Consider the following 16,687-nt stretch of genomic DNA (forward strand, 5'->3'; position numbering starts at 1 on the left):
TATTTTATTTTATTTATCTTTTGTTTTTTGTTTTTGCAGAATTTTTGGATATCCGCTTGGTTGAAGGAAAACAGGAATGTGAAGGATGGCTGGAAGTCTATTATAATGGAAGCTGGAGCTCAGTGTGTGAAAATATGCCAGACGTGTCAGTCTATGTTATCTGCAAACACCTGAACTGTGGATCAACAGGACGAGTGGAGACTGGACTATATGAGACTAGGAAAAGACCCTTCTGGGTGGATCATATTAACTGCACCAAGTATAGTAAACTATTATGGGAATGTCCATCATCCCCATGGAATACGGAATCCTGCAGTGATAGAGAAGTTGCTTACATAGTTTGTAAGTATCTGTTTATATATATGAGTGCAGATATGCTAACGTAAAACAGACTGTGTTCTAGTACAAGTGATTGGTGAGTGCACATGAAATGGATGAAAGAGGCAAAAAAAAACTGTAGTACTACTCCCTGTATTTCACATGCACAAGGTCTAACTCTGGGCTGGATATCCTGAAATTTCTGAAAAGTAGACCAAATGAAGAGTTGTTATGATCTTATGACTATATATATATATATATATATATATATATATATATATATATATATATATTGCATATAGTCATACCTCTGTTCTCGAAATATTCTGGAAGGCTGTCCCAGAGTATTAGTTTATTGTCTATATTACTTCATCAGGTTTTTCACTATATATATATTTATTAATTAATTTTTTAATTCTTTGATATTTGAATGATATATATTTTTTGACCACTTGGTGGCAGTATTGCAGTATTTGTGTAGTGCTGTGCTGTTCTACGGATATTTATTTTTTTACATATGGTGCACTGGATTTTTGCTATATTTCACTACACCGACCAGATTATAATAATTTTTTCCATAAACTTCTTCCTATATCCCGGGAGTTTTTTCACTGATTTAATACCTATCAGTCCATGATAATCTGCGCCTGCGCATATATTCTTTGTATGGTACTGTGAACAGAACACGTGATCTTGTCAATCACGTGATCCTGCCGCGTGACCTGGACTTTCTCGGTACATGTCTGTAATGGCATTTGCGCACGTCTATGATACACTGACGTTGCGCTGATGTAATGATCACATGACTCATATGGGCGGGTCGCGTGACGTGTTATTGTCACGTGATCTTGCCGCGAGATCTGGATTTCCATAGTGGCTATACGCAAGTACGCCTGCGCCCGTCTATGACGTATTTACGGCACGTCGATAATCACATGACCATGTTTGCAGACGGGCGAGCGTCATGGACACGGTACGCGCTATCATTTGTTCCACCTGCGGGGGGTGTAGGGGATTGGACGCTTGATCTGGTGTATGGGTATTTATATCAGGGCCTTCCAACCACTCAGTACCCCTTGATAAAGGTTGCTCACCGAAACGTGCGTTGGGGTGGGGGCAATTGTCTGGCTGGCATATCGTTTCCATTTGGGTAAGACAAATGACTGTTGTATAATATGTTGTATAGTTTGTTGTGATTCAGGGTGATTTTATGGTAATTTACCAATGAATTGTATTGAACCCCTGACCAACTCTCTTAACATTGCCTGACATTAGCACCCCTCATTTGTATGTTTTCCTTGTTGGTTTTTAATGTATTTTCTCAGTCGCAGTTCACTGTGTTGTACGATTTTATGTGTGTTTTTTTTATCTAATAAAGTATTTCTTTGATATGTTCAAAAATCATGGAGGTTCAGTTTTTTCTATGTAGGTGTTGTGTCCCAGAACCAAGCAGCTTGAGAACTGAGCTCAGTTCTCAGTTTTTCCTTAGGAAATCATAGAAATACATTATATTATTTTTTTATTTTTTTTTACACTCCATGGATCAGGTGCAGAGACTGTTAAGTAGTGATGCAATAGTATCATCCAACAAGTAGAAAAATTAATATGAACCACAGGGACATGTTCAGACTGTGCAGTGAATATAGACAAGCAGGACATGTTTGCCACAGACAAGAAGCTGTCGGGGTGCAACAGCTAGCCAACAGGATAAATGTGAAACAAGTAGGAGTAAGAGCCTGCACTCATCGCAATACTGCAATTTCAGTTCTTTATTCTGACTTCACACACATGAAAGGGAGAGAGATGGTTGCAGGACGTGTACCAGTGGTGAGGCGCAGGGAGTGTTTGTTTGGGTGATCTCCTGCCGGGTCTGCTGTTACATTAGTGTGGTAGCTGAGTGGGTCTAGGGTCACTTGGGCACTTGTCTTGGTAGCCTGGAGTGGTAAAGGACCCACCCTGGACAGTCTGGCACCTCACCATCACCGAAAAGAGATTAACCCAAGTGTAGAGCTGTGTGTGCGGGTGCGGAAAAGATAAGCCAGAGTCCAGTGCTTTTGCAAAGTGGAACAATTTACTTAAGATAAACAAAGTGCAAAATAAGGATAGAACTCGTGCAGTGCAACACAAAAATTACAATCTTGCAACAGACTCAGGTGCTAGTGGTTGAGGTAGAGACCAGGTGCTAGTTGTTGATGTAGAGACCAGGTGCTTTTAGTAGGAACGTGCTTTGCAGTAGAGAGTAGAAAAGAGGAATGGTCGGGCTACATGTGGAGAGAGAGAGAGAGAGAGAGAGAGAGAGAGAGAGAGAGAAGTGAAGAAGATAGGCTAGAGAAAGGAGGGAAAGAACTTGCACCTTTGAGTGGACAAAAAGGTAACATGTGACACATAACAGTTAACCCTTAGAAGCCTTAGCTGTGCATAGAAATACGTTGCATAGAAAAACAGTAGTGACACCTAGTGGGGAAAAACACTAACTGCAGTGGATACCTCATTCCACTTGTGTGAACTAGAAGGAGTTACCTTACGCAGGTGCAAAAAGACTTAGGGGTCCCGTACCAGGTCACGTAATACTTGCTACACTTCTTGAAGAAGTGTAGGAAGAACACAAAACAATCTGTCGCTGGCTCTCCGCTGAAAGAGTTGACATGTTTATTCTTTCAGGGGAGAACCGTGGAGAGCGGAGGGCGTTAGGAATCACATTGACACAGTGAGGCAGGCATGATTACAATTGGCATTCTGCTTGGAATTTCCTGTTTTACTTAGTGTAAATAGGCCCTCAGGATTTTCCAGTCTACAGCAAAAAAATTCTGTTCCAGAAAAAGCCCTGCCTGGCTGGCAAAATGATGCAGCTCAGCAGCAGCAGTACATACAGGGCTCCCTACAGAGCAGAAGTTTTCTGCTTCTGACTAAGAGAGGTCTTCTCTCGGCTCTATATCACATGATCAGTTGGGCTTATAATGTAAGTCTCAAAACTTTTTACATGTTTCTATGACATGTCAAAAGTTTTTTTTAACGACTAAAACAGCTAAACAATGGCAGCTACTATAGTGAGACTTTAGAAGTTCTTTTGCCACGAATGCTGTGCCAAAACATTTGTTCGCAGCAAAAAAAGTGCTTTTTGGTGTTCCCTTGATTTTAATGATAAAGCGGCTCTTTGGAGTGTTTCTAATTACGATTTTGCAGCTGAAAAATGCATCAAAAGCCAAAGCAGAAAAGCATGGTGAAAACTAGTAGGAAGCAGCTTCTCTGCCCCCGTATTTACGCCCCTAGTTGAAAGTGAAATTAGACCCCAAAAAAGTATGGTGACCGGATGGCAGGATGGTGCAGGTGCTCCAATGTGAGCAACTTACCTAGAGTCCAGCCATCCACTGATGCCTTTGTCAGGGCCTGAGGAGGAGAGAGATTCATGGCAAATACAGGGTGACTATTAATTCCAGCTAATGTGAGGAGACAAGTCTAGAGTATCCACCACCATCATACTGGGAAGCAACAAGGAGCACAGACACTAATGTAAGTGATGGTCCATGCAACCAGGGTGCAGTAGTCCCACTGAGGTCTTATGGCTTTCCTTTAATGCAGCAGTCCCACTGAGGCCAATATGCTTTAAGCATGAAGCACTGACAATGAGACACTGAGCCATCCCCAAGAACCCTTAAGGGCCAATCCTCATGTGGGCTAGGAAGGGAACAGCCACCCTCTCCTGCAACAGCACCATTGCCTGTCTTTTTGCAGATGAGTTGAAGAGAAAAAGGAGCAGATGTGGGACATCAAAAGATACCTGGAGCACCCCGGTCTGGGTGAAGCATGCCATGAGTGGAGGCTAGCCACTGTCCAGAAGTTTGATAAATACAATGGGTATTGCTTCTTAAAGCATCTCCATCATAGTTGTACCCTATTTATTGGTAGGAGCTCTGTAAAGAAACGATCTCCTGAAGTTCAAGCATACTCTTGAACCTAGTGAAGAGGTGAAGTATACCCCTATATGGGGGCTAAGTGGATAGTGGGCTGCTGCAATTACACGGCCAAGTGTGTTGTCGTCTGAGTCTTACTCTGTCCAAATGAAGTCGAAGGAGTAGGAAGAAGATCCCCCCAGAACCCATTTCAAGCCTGGTTTGACACACCTGAGGGCCTGCATCTGATACAACTATTAGGAATCCAACTCCCAGGAGCAGAAACCATCCCCGTAGCGGCCGGTTAAGTTCACTGTAAAGAAGCTTTTATTTATACAGTGAAGGAGAAAATGTGATCTGTGTGTGTGTGTGTGTGTGGGGGGGATTTCCCAGCTGCAAAGGATTGTTTATAACCCCTTGCACCTAGGCTATTGATAATGTAATGTGTGGCCTCCGTGTTACCTGGTTTCGTACAAGCTTTTTTTTTTTTTTTATACATATACATGTGAAAGATTTTATCTGCTGCAAGACAGATTATGTGGTATATGTAATTTCCTGTAAATGTGGTAGATTTTATATCGGCCAAACTAAACGCACACTACATGTGTGAGTAAGAGAACATTTCTACTTAGTTAGATCAGGAGTAGGGGCCCCTAGGCTAATACAACACATAAGAGAGGCACATGCCGGCATACAAAGAGTGCTGGCACGTGATGGTGTGAATAGACACTGTGCCTTGCTAAAAGCCGAGACTGAATGGATTCTGTGAACGGGGGTGGAGGGACCTAGTGGCCTTAATGATAAGGCAGATCGTAGCTTCCTAATATAACAGCTGTTTAGTACCATTGTTTTTACATTGTTTGTATATCTTTTTAATGATATGATCACGTTTGTTACGTCATTATTGTTGGGAGTATTTACACAGAGGTGACGTAGCCAGAGGGAGGGGCCAGTCAATTCAGAATGGATAGCGGTTAGCACCCCTCCCTCGCGAAACGAGCTTGTAACCTCCACCTGTCTGGCGTCCGCCCGATGCTTTTATCCATGCGTTAAATAAAGAAATCTGCACAAGTCATTATATTGGTGAGTTGCCACTACTATTTCTCTGAATGAATTGTATTTGTTGTTATGGTCATCTATACTTAGTGAGCACCACCAGACACGATGTTATCCAGTGCCTATCTACTAATCTTTTGCAACTTCCCTGGTCACTGATGTGGTCAATTTGGGACTTGTAGTGCCGATCACTCTCTATTTTTATGTTGCATAAAAGACTGGAATCTATCTTTCACAAGATCTGAGCACACAGTTCTGCCTGAGAGACTGGTTAATTTCCCTTTGCAGCTGAGTAAGGACAATATGGAAACGCAAAGCCTGGACACTAATGTGAATATGGTTGAAGGGGAATCAGACAACCCCATTAACGCTGGACGGGCGGACGCCAGTGGCTTTTTCAAGTCATGTGATCGGAGTGATCCGCTGCAGTTAATGAGTACAAAGCAGCTAGAATTTAAAATACACAACCTGGCCGAAAAAGAGATGAGACTCTTTTTGGATAGTCCATTCACTCAAATCATATGAGGAATGTGAAAGAGTCCCAAGAGGCCTGCGTTGTTTTAAGGAAGCATCCAAATTTACAGATGATCCTGAATTTATGCTCACGCAGATCCACCGGGAGAACTCTATCGGGATCCTTAAAGTGGTAACTGCACGTAATGAAAAAGAATATGTGTGTGTTACAAATGATCTTTGTAGAGCAAAGATAGAGCTCCGTAAGAGAATGGCCGAGGATCAATATCAAAGTTTCATAACAAGGTTGGAGAAAAAGTTAACAACATTACAAACAACAATCAAGGAACAAAAAAGGGATAGTTTACTAAGAGACAAACTCAATTATGAAACAGACAAAGTTTTTGTGCCAAAAAAGAACAAACCTATAAAAAATAGAAGACAAAGAAAAAATAAATCACAACTACAGAAAAAAGTGACTTTTGGACCACAGATTCAGATTCAAGCCTATCTGATTCTACATCACCTCAGCGAGTAATCCGCCAAGAGCAGGTTAATACTGCACAACAAATACAAGCCGGCTCTTTAGGCGGAAAACCTGAAGGAGAAGAAAGAGGGAAGCGAAAGACTGTATCGTGGAAACATTAGAGACTAATAAAGAAGATGTCGCTGTAAAAATTGTGAACCTATCAGATCTAACCCTAGATCTAACCCACGCTTTCCCTCCTCTCAAAATGGTTACATTTTTGTTTCCCAGAACATTTTGATATGGTTGAATTTGAAGGTGATTTGTTTAAATCTATATGCAAACTTAATTTAAAAAAATCTTTACAAATAAAACTAATTTGCATGAAAAACATGAGGGCCAAACACAGTTTAACATCAGCCCGTTAGGTTTTATTGCACCAGACCTAGATAGCAGTATAGAAAAAGAAAGCGTAAAAATACTCATGGAGTTAGTGATAATATTCCTGACACTGAAAATTTCATGAAAGGTGTAAAGTCCACATCCCCCACCCCATTACTCCTGGAAGCAATCTTGAATTGTTCCAGAAGAAAATAATTGAGGATATACAAGCCTTAATCTATCCTACTGCCCCAGAAAAATCTTAGCAGTGATGAATGGAAGGCACTACAGTCACTGAGAAAAAGGGAAGATATTATAATAAAGGGGGCGGATAAGGGTGGGGGTATTGTGATAATGTCCATTGACTATTACAGAGCTGAAGCCCATTGTTAATTGATGGATACTACTAATTACCAAAAAATTCCTTTTGATCCAACTGGCAAGATATTTTCCAAGTTATAGACCTTCCTGAGAATACAGGTGGAGAGGGGTCTACTTACAGAGAGTACAGCACGTAAACTGTTGCCTTTATTTTTCAGCACACCACATTGGTATTTCTTGCCGAAGATCCACAAAACGCTACACAATCCCCCAGGCCGCCCAATAGTATCGGGAGTGGGGTCAGTTTTAGAGCTATTATCACAATTTATTGACTGGCTCCTGAACCCCCTGCTTGCAAATGTCCCCTCCTTGGTAAAAAATACAAATGAATTTTTGGGCAGCCTGGGGAATTGTGTTTGCTTGAACTGTGCTTTTTGCTTGAAAGAACAGATAAAAGTGGAGAGTGTATACAGTTTGTATGCGATTCTCTGGACCTGATTCTTTCTAATAATGTTTTCAGATTCGAGGGAGATTGGTTCCTGCAAACCTCCGCAGTTGCCATGGGTACTTCGGTGGCTTGCAGTGTGGCCAATCTCTTTCTCGCTGTTTTTGAGATTAAATACATTTTCTCCATGATTAACCGGTTTGTTAAATACATACAGTCATATTCACGATTTGTGGACGATATATTTATCATTTGGACAGGGACAACAGAAGATGGATTCATAAAAAACCTAAACCAAACAAATTAGATGAATATGTTCTTTACAAGTAAAATTGATACACATGAAATGAAATTTTTGGACGTTGTAGTGATAAAAGAAAACAATAGGCTAAGCTCAAATAGCTATAGAAAGCCCACAGCGTCCAATTCTCTACTACACTTCAGTAGCTACCACACTGACAGCACAAAAAAAGCAGTGCCATATGGGCAGTTCCTACGATTACATAGGATAAATAGTACATTAGAGACCTTCAATGAACAGGCACTAGCGCTAAAACAACGTCTACTCCAAAGAGGTTATCCTGAGAAGCTACTAGATCAGGCATTACATTAACCCCTTAAGGACAGAGCCTGAAATGGCCTTAATGACAGAGACAAATTTTATGAATATGACCAGTGTCACTTTATTCATTAATAACTTCGGGATGCTTTTACCTATCCGGCTGATTCTGAGATTGTTTTCTCGTGACATATTGTACTTTACATTTCTGGTAAATTGGAGTCGATACTCATAACGAATCTTTATGAAAAAACCCCAAATAATGTGAAAAAATGTGAAAAACTGCATTTTTCCACTTTTTTGCGTATACAGAAAGTGGTTATACCACATAAATTATATATTAAATAGCATTAGCAACATGTCTACTTTATGTTGGCGGCATTTATTAAACGATCTTTCATTTTTTTTAGACAATAGGAAGCTTAAAACATTAGCAGCAAATTTCCAAATTTTCTGTAAAATTTCAAAATCAGATATTTTTAGGGACCAGTTCAGGTTTAGGCTATGTTCACACTACGTATATTTGAGGCTGTATTTGGTCCTCATGTCTGGTCCTCATAGCAACCAAAACAAGGAGTGGATTGAAAACACAGAAAGGATCTGTTCACATAATGTTGAAATTGAGTGGATGGCCGCCATTTAATGGCAAATATTTGCTGTTATTTTAAAACAACGGCTGTTATATTGAAATAATGGCCGTTATTTACTGTTATATGATGGCCATCCACTCAATTTCAACATTGTGTGAACAGATCCTTTCTGTGTTTTCAATCCACTCCTGGTTTTGGTTGCTATGAGGACCTGACATGAGGACCAAATACAGCCTCAAATATACGTAGTGTGAACCCAGCCTTAAAGTGTATTTGAGGGGCCTGTATGTTAGAAAGCCCCACAAAGCACCACATTTCAGAAACTGCACCCCCCACACTCTGCAAAAGCATATCCAGAAAGTGTTTTAACCATTTAGGGGAGTCACAGAAATAAAAGCTAAGTGTGTAAGAAATTTGAAAATTTTAATTTTCTGTGCAGAGATTTTATTGTAATCCAATATTTTTCATAATTATAAACATTACCAGAGAAATGCACCCCAATAATTATTGCCCCGTTTCTGCAGTTTATAGAAATACCCCATATGTGGCCCTATTGCGCTATTTGACGCAACCACAAGCCTCAGATATAATGGAGCGCCTAGTGAATTTCAATGCCTCCGTTATATTTGGTCATTTTTGACTGTACCACTTCAGGTTGGCAGAGGCTCTGGGGTGCCAAAACCTGAAAAAGACCCCTAAAGGGACACCATTTAGAAAACTACACCCCTCAAGGAATGTAACAAGGGGTGCGGTGAGCATTTGGACCCCACAGGTGCTTCACAGATTTTCCGAACAATATGGCGTGAAAAAAGAAAAATTTATTTTTTACACTAAAACGTTTTTCTAGCCTTCCATTTTTCATTTTCTTAAAGGGATAAGAGGAAAAAAAAGACACAAAATGTGTAGCGCAGTTTCTCCCAAGTACGGAAATACCCCACATGTGGCGATAAAGTGCCAAGGGGGCGCAGGACGAGCCTCCAAAGGGAAGGAGCGCCAATTGGCTTTTGGAAGCTGAATTTCACTGGAAAGGATTTCAAGGGCCATGTCGCATTTACAGAGCCCTCGTGCTGCCAAGACACTGGAAACCCCCCACGAGTGACCCCATTCTGAAAACTAAACCCCTCAAGGAATCTAACAAGGGGTGCAGTGAGCATATGGACCCCACTGGTGATGGGCACAAATGTGGAACAATGTGACGTAAAAGTAAAAAATTTTATTTTTTAACTTTCATGGCACAAATGTGCCCGTCATCAAGGGGTCCATATCCTCACTGCACCCCTTGTTAGATTCCTTGAGGGGTGCAGTTTCCAGAATGGGGTCATTTGTGGGGGGGGGTTTCAGTGTTTTGGCAGCACGAGGGCTCTGTAAATGTGACATGGCGTTCATCATCCATTCTAGCCAAATCCAACCTCCAAAATCCAAATGGCGCTCCTTCCCTTCGGAGGCTTGCCCTGCGCCCACATGGCGCTTTATGTCCACATGTGGGGTATTTACTCGGGGGAAATTGCTCTACACATATTGTGAGTTTTTTCTCTTTTAACCCCTTGTGAAAATGATAAATTCAAGGCTAAACCAACATTATAGTGTAAAAAATGTAATATTTAATTTTCACGCCACATTATTCCACATTTGTGCCCGTCACCAGTGGGGTTCATATGCTCACTACACCCCTTGTTACATTCCTTGAGGGGTGTAGTTTCCATAATGGGGGGTTTCAACTGTCTTGGCAACACAGAGGCCTTTTGAATGCAACATGGCCCCTCGAAATCCATGCCATCCAAATCCAGCCTTCAAAAACCAAATGGCGCTCCTTCCCTTTGGAGGCTTACCCTGCACCCGCATGGCACTGTATGTCCACATGTGGGGTATTTCCGTACTCAGGGGAAATTGCTCTACACATTTATTGTTTTTTTTTTTATCTTTTAGCCCTTTGTGAAAATGAAAAAATCATGACAAGATTAATGATTTAGAGTAAAAATTTTACAAAAATTACACTAAATGTTGGTCTAGCCTTGATTTTTTCCATTTCCACAAGGGGTTAAAAAAGAAAATTAACACAAAACGTGTAGGGTAGTTTCCCCTGAGTACGAAAATACCCCACATGTGGGCATAATGTGCCATATGGGCACAGGGCAAGCCACCAAAGGGACAGAGCGCCATTTAGAGGCTGGAATGGAGGATGGAGGCCATGTCGCAATTACAAAGCTCCTGTGCTGCCAGGTCAGTAGAAACCCCCGACAAGTGACCCCATTCTGGAAACTACACCCCATAAGGAATCTAACAAGGGGTGCAGTGAGGATATGGACCCCACTGGTGACAGTCACTTACGTAGAATGTGCCGAGAAAATAAAAAATACAATTTTTTTTCATTTTCACGTCCCAAATGTGGCCGTCAGAAGGGGGCCATATCCCCTCTGCCCCCCTTGTTAGATTCCTTATGGGGTGTAGTTTCCAGAATGGGGTCACTTGTGGGGGGTTTGTACTGTCCTGGCCGCACAGAGGCTTTGTAATTGCATCATGGCATCCTCTAATGGGAATGGCGGCCATACCTACTTAGCTGGGGAAAAAGGGACAATTCTAATTTATTTGGGGGTATTAGGCCAACTATTGGTTTATAAGGTTGGAAATGATAGGTGTCCATCAAATTCTATCTGTGTTGATCCAGAGGAAGGCAAAAAACCCTCGTGAGGCAGACGACAGTAGCTTTATCACAGGGGAAAAATTCCTTCCCGACTTCATAATGGCGATCAGAATAGTCCCTGGATCAACGTGACCCCTGAAATAGGAATAAGGGACAGAATTTAGATAATGTAGAACCCCAATGACGTGTGGTACGCCTTGAAGCGATCCAGTATGCAGAGGCCGGGGCGATCAGGACAGGTGTCACACTGGAAAATGGTGTCCTTCCTGATCCCCCTGTTACCCCACACTCTGCACTTCTTCTGGGGTCTCCTGTTCTCCAGTGTGGGGGACGTCACCTGGAAAATGTTGTCCTGGTGCGATACGGGGTCCTTCATATCCAGAAGCGCTGGGTCCGCTCCATGGCTACTAATTATTAGGGCTTTATTACTGCTTCTGATATTTTCGGATTGTGCTACAGTAGCTCGGGCAGTGACGGACCGGAAAAGGGGGTGCTGGTATAAAAGTTATCCCTGTACAGGTGGTAACCTTTATCCAGCAGTGGGAAGATCAGTTCCCGGACGATCTTCCCACTTGTTCCAAGGATGGGGGGGGGGGCATCTGGGGGCTGCATTCGGGTGTCCCTTCCTACATACACTCTAAGGGTACGTGCACACTGCGGAATCGCGACAGATAATCCTTCGTGCATTCTGCAGTTGGCACCCGCCGGCTGACTGATGCAGGCGCACGTCTCCATCCGTGTCATAGACTCCATTCTATGCACGGGCGGATTCCGCTCTCCGTCCAACGTATTCATTCTTTGGATGGACGACGGGATCTGCCCGTGCATAGAATGGAGTCTATGACACGGGTAGAGACATGCGCCCGCATCAGTCCGCCGGCAGGTGCCAGCTGCGGAATGCACAAAGGGTTATCCTTCGCCATTCCGCAGTGTGCACGTACCCTAATAAATCTGTAAGAGTACCCAGAGGTACGCTCACAGAGTTTGTAGAATTTCACACCATACCGTGATCTCTTATTGGGACGGTACTGGCGGAAAAGACGTGTCTGGGGGGCAGCGTACGCTACGCTACCCCCCAGACACGTCACTGGATGATGAGGATGATGAGGATGAATGGAGGAAAGAAGGATCCCCCCATTCATCCTCACTGGCTGTTTCGGTGTCGGAGGCAATAATAACGTATGCGTCTGACGCCGAAAACACCCTGGGGGCCATCTTTATATGGGGATTGGTATATGGGGTATGTAGTGGTGTAGTGTCAAACTTTATTCAATGTAGTGTGGTGTAATGTAGTTTTTTTTACGTGTTTTTTTTTTTACAGTAAGTATAAAAAAAACCTACGCCAACAAAGGAGTTGCTGATAAATGCCGCACTTATGTGCGGCACTTATCAGCAGACCGTGGCAGTAGAATATAGAAAAAAAAACACCCTACGCCAAAAAGGAGGAGTTGCTGATTAGCAGCGCACTTTCGTGCGATGCTGATCAACACTCAGCGGCGATAGGGTGCGGAAAATAGAAAAAAATAAATTTGGAAAAAAAAAATAACTTTTTCTACATTCTGAACATCCCTGTAGCTGCTGATAAGTGTATTATACATATCAGCCGCTAGAGGGCAGCAGAGCGCAAATTCCGGAAAATGACGAGGCTGGAGCCGAAAATAGCCGAAAGAAGACGACGGGGACCGCCGGAAAGACCCGAAGACCGAACGGAATGACGGAGGACGCCGCGAACCCAGAAGACGCCGATCAGGACCCCGGGACAGGTGAGTAATGTACAAATACCTGCTCTGGACCCCTCAGCTACCTAGCTGAGTGGTCCAGGGCAAGTATTTTTTAATTTGTGGGACTCTGATCGCCGTGCCACCGGCCCGATCGCCGTGAACGGCCGGCCGTTCACGCCGATCGGGCCGGTGACCACCGATGACGGTGAACACCGATGACCCGGAAAGGTTCCGATCGCCGCTATTGGCTGATCTGAATTGATCAGCCTATAGCGGCGATCGTAAGCACGGGGGGTGTTAACCACCCCCCGTGCCAAGAAGCTATGATGGCCTGCTATGATTTATAGCAGGCCATCTTCCCCGATCGCTGTGTGCGAACACGCACCGATCAGGGAAACATCGGGCGTAAATTTACGCCCTGATGCGCCAAGTACCAGGGCGCGAGGGCGTAAGTTTACGCCCGATGTCGTTAAGGGGTTAAGCAAAAGAGAAAGATCGCGAACAATTATTGCAACAATCTAAAAATAAAAAAAAGAGAAAAGCCACATGCTTTGCGTTCTCCTTTAAGTTGTCACCCATGGCAAAGGAGATACGAAAAGCGATTGCAAAATACTGGTACCTCCTGAAGGATGACGAGTCGTTGGGTGAATGGGCGAGAGAAAAACCCTTTGTCACTTTCAGACGAAGACCCAGCTTAAAAGACGTTTTTGTTCACAGTATCCATGTTTTCCAGACAACCTTAGAGCTTTATCTAAGTTCAGCAGCTGCGACTAATCAAATGGCGATCGTTCGGGTTCGGATGGACTCGAACCCGAACCCGGTTCGCTCATCTCTAGAAACCAGTAAGTGGTGTAGATACATGACTAAAGGCACTGATCTTTCTTTAAATGGCATACATACACATGTGAAAGATTTTATCTGCTGCAAGACAGATTATGTGGTATATGTAATTTCCTGTAAATGTGGTAGATTTTATATCGACCAAACTAACGGGCACTACATGTCCGAGTAAGAGAACATTTCTACTCAGTTAGATCAGGAGTAGGGGCCCCTAGGCTAATACAACACATAAGAGAGGCACATGCCGGCGATATGTCAGAAATAAAAGTAGCCAGCATACAAAGAGTGCTGGCACATGATGATGTGAATAGACACTGTGCCTTGCTAAAAGGAACACAATAGACAAGTGCTACTTACCTGTCCCCTTGCCTCCTCAGTGCTGCCTTACCGCTCCTTCTACGGATCTCCTTCTACAGTGACATCTAGGGATGAGCGAACCGGCCGAGGTTCGGGACCTTATGAACCTGAACTCTCGGTTTCTGATTCCTGCTTCTGCCCACTCCGCTGTATCCCAGTTTCCCAGGCGGTTCTCAGGCTGTATCCACCCTCTCCACGGAGCGGGCAGACAGCGGGAATCAAAAGCCGAGAGTTCAGGTTCATACGAACCCGAACCTCGGACGGTTCGCTCATCTCTAGTGACATTACGACCCAACTGATGGATTGCTTGCTCAGCTAGTCAGTGACTAGGGGGAGAAACCCCTCAAGTTCTTGATTGGCCGGGAGGGGATTCCATCAGCTGGGTCTGGTATTGGGTCCTTCAAGTCGTGCTGATATCAGATCTCGAGGTGAAATTCAGTCCCATCTTGGGTCTGGGAGCCTGTGAGGCTGCACTTCGGGGGCACAAAGAGTGGTAAGTAGTACTTGTTTTTTATGTTCCCCCTGCCCCTGCCTGCTTGGAAAGTTTCAGTTTCGCCAGACTTCTCCTTTAACATTTTTTTAAAGGCACAATACAATAACTTTTCAATGACTGTGTTCACAAAATGCGGTTTTGAGATTGAGTGTTAGATTTTTGTGAGCTCCCGTTAAGAGGTTTTTTGGTAAACTGTAATAGCAAGATAAGATGAGCAAGATAATAAATAGTACTTGAAGGTTTTGGAAAAGTCTCAGGATGTTACAGTTAGAAGAATTGTACTTGTGGCAAAGGGGACTACCTGGAGGGGACAAGCCTAATATGCATGGCATTATGCTAAGGGGATTCTGACAACCTTGGCTACAGTTGCAACTGCTTTGAATATAGATAAATAATCCATACTCACTGTTATCAATGATACATCCAAGCTGGTCATGTAGAGTTGAAAATACTGTAATAAGGGTACAAGATTTGCATAACTGGGAAGAGCTAACCCTTTATCTTATGCCGAGGATGCCTAACAGGAAACATTTTGCACGTCAGCAAATAGTAACCTCTCCAAACACTTCAGATAAGTCCTGGTACAGACTAGTAGGACTTAGGATAAACTTTTGAACTGCAATTCCCTCATCGTGGGCAAGTCTGGTTCCTGATTTACTAGTCATACGGACTCCTGATAAAGTTATTGGGACATAACAGAACGCATGGGGTTTAGGTGACATCACACCATGATCAATCTGCTCTTTATTATCTTTGCCTTGGGTTCATAGACTTAGTTATATTTATATTTGTTTCTGATTAGTTCGTTGTTTTATTCATTATCCCCACTGCATGTAATTTTTGTAGCAGCCTTAGTGGGGATACAGCATGATGATTGTGGGGGTACTCCTGGAAGTAGTGGGGCTACACATTGTCCCATTTTAAATGTATCTTAATTATTTGGTCTTTGTTGTAATAAAGTTGTTATTTTTTCTGATAGTTTGTGTATTTGAGTGTGCAATATTTCTTATTAGTCTATTTTTTCGGTATATAGTTAATTGATGGGCTTGTTGATTGCACATTTAGCTTTGTCCACCAATGCACAATTTGCTGCTTTAGCTTGTCACCATCAGCAGCAATGGAAACAACAAACAACAGCAGCAATAGTACTATGCTTAGACCAGGGCTGCTTTGTTATATCATTATTGCATTGAATTGCTGTGATGCTGCTTCGTTTCTTTTTGCAATTAGGATCAATTATTCCGTGGCAGATTGGATTTTGACAGGTTACTGTTGTATCTTTGCCTTGTTTTTGACTACTGGATTTAAAATGTATAATGTAAATAGCATATTATTGAAAACAGGGATGCTTGACAATAAGGGGGGATTTATGAAAGGGTGTAAATATACACCTGGTGTAAACTGCCCACAGCAACCAATCACAGCTCAGCTTTCAGCTCTGGTAAAATATAAGAGGATTTGTAATTGGTTGCTGCTGGGCAATTTACACCAAGTGTATATTTACACCCTTTCATAAATTTCCCCCTAAATGTTTAGACAACATGCAGTAAAGATGGAGCACACATGGTATTTTATGCCGACTTTTAACATATTAAAAAAAAGTCTGTATTCTACTAATATTTGTCTTCTGAGGAATGTCAGTAGAGATGAGCAAAGGAGCTGAATTTTTTATTTTTTATTTTTGTTGTGAGGTTCGCAAATTTTGGGTTAATTTGTAAAAATTTGTGAATCGAATACAAACGAGTCTCATTAAAATAAGAAGCTTCAATAGTGGAAATATAACAGAAGAGTGATTTTTTTTCAGTGGATGTTGTACAGCCAATCAATCATTCAGTTATGTTATGGACAGCAGCGGACATTGGTGGATCAGCAGTGTCATATCAATTTTCTCCCAGGACAGCAGTGGACAATAGTAAATGAGCAGTGTAAAATGAGACTTTCTCCCAGGACAACAGTGGACATTGGTAAATGAGCAGTATAAAATTACACTTTCTTTCCGGATATTCCATGTGGGGTCTGTAACATCATCTTCTTAGTTCGGGGCAAAGGTTTCCTCTCCTAAGCTGTCACCCTCCATAGACATGCCATACAAGACCAGGTTTTGCCCCAAATATGCCCTTCTCTGGCTCTCCTAACTTCTTTGTGGCCTCTGAACT

At 42.6% G+C, this 16,687-nt stretch overlaps 1 protein-coding gene across 1 annotated transcript in view; it reads left to right on the top strand.

Annotated features, from left to right (window-relative positions):
- LOC138770478 (antigen WC1.1-like) overlaps window positions 1-5,789 on the top strand; it is an 85,764-nt gene extending 79,975 nt beyond the window's left edge. Inside the window, exons 9-11 of the mRNA XM_069949585.1 lie at window positions 40-342; window positions 4,051-4,115; window positions 5,553-5,789. Of these exons, the coding sequence (XP_069805686.1) occupies window positions 40-342; window positions 4,051-4,115; window positions 5,553-5,789 (605 nt within the window). The remainder of the gene's footprint in view (window positions 1-39; window positions 343-4,050; window positions 4,116-5,552) is intronic.
- Window positions 5,790-16,687: the final 10,898 nt, after the last annotated feature.

Source organism: Dendropsophus ebraccatus, chromosome 13 (genome assembly GCF_027789765.1).
Source record: "Dendropsophus ebraccatus isolate aDenEbr1 chromosome 13, aDenEbr1.pat, whole genome shotgun sequence".
Classification (NCBI taxonomy): domain Eukaryota; kingdom Metazoa; phylum Chordata; class Amphibia; order Anura; family Hylidae; genus Dendropsophus; species Dendropsophus ebraccatus.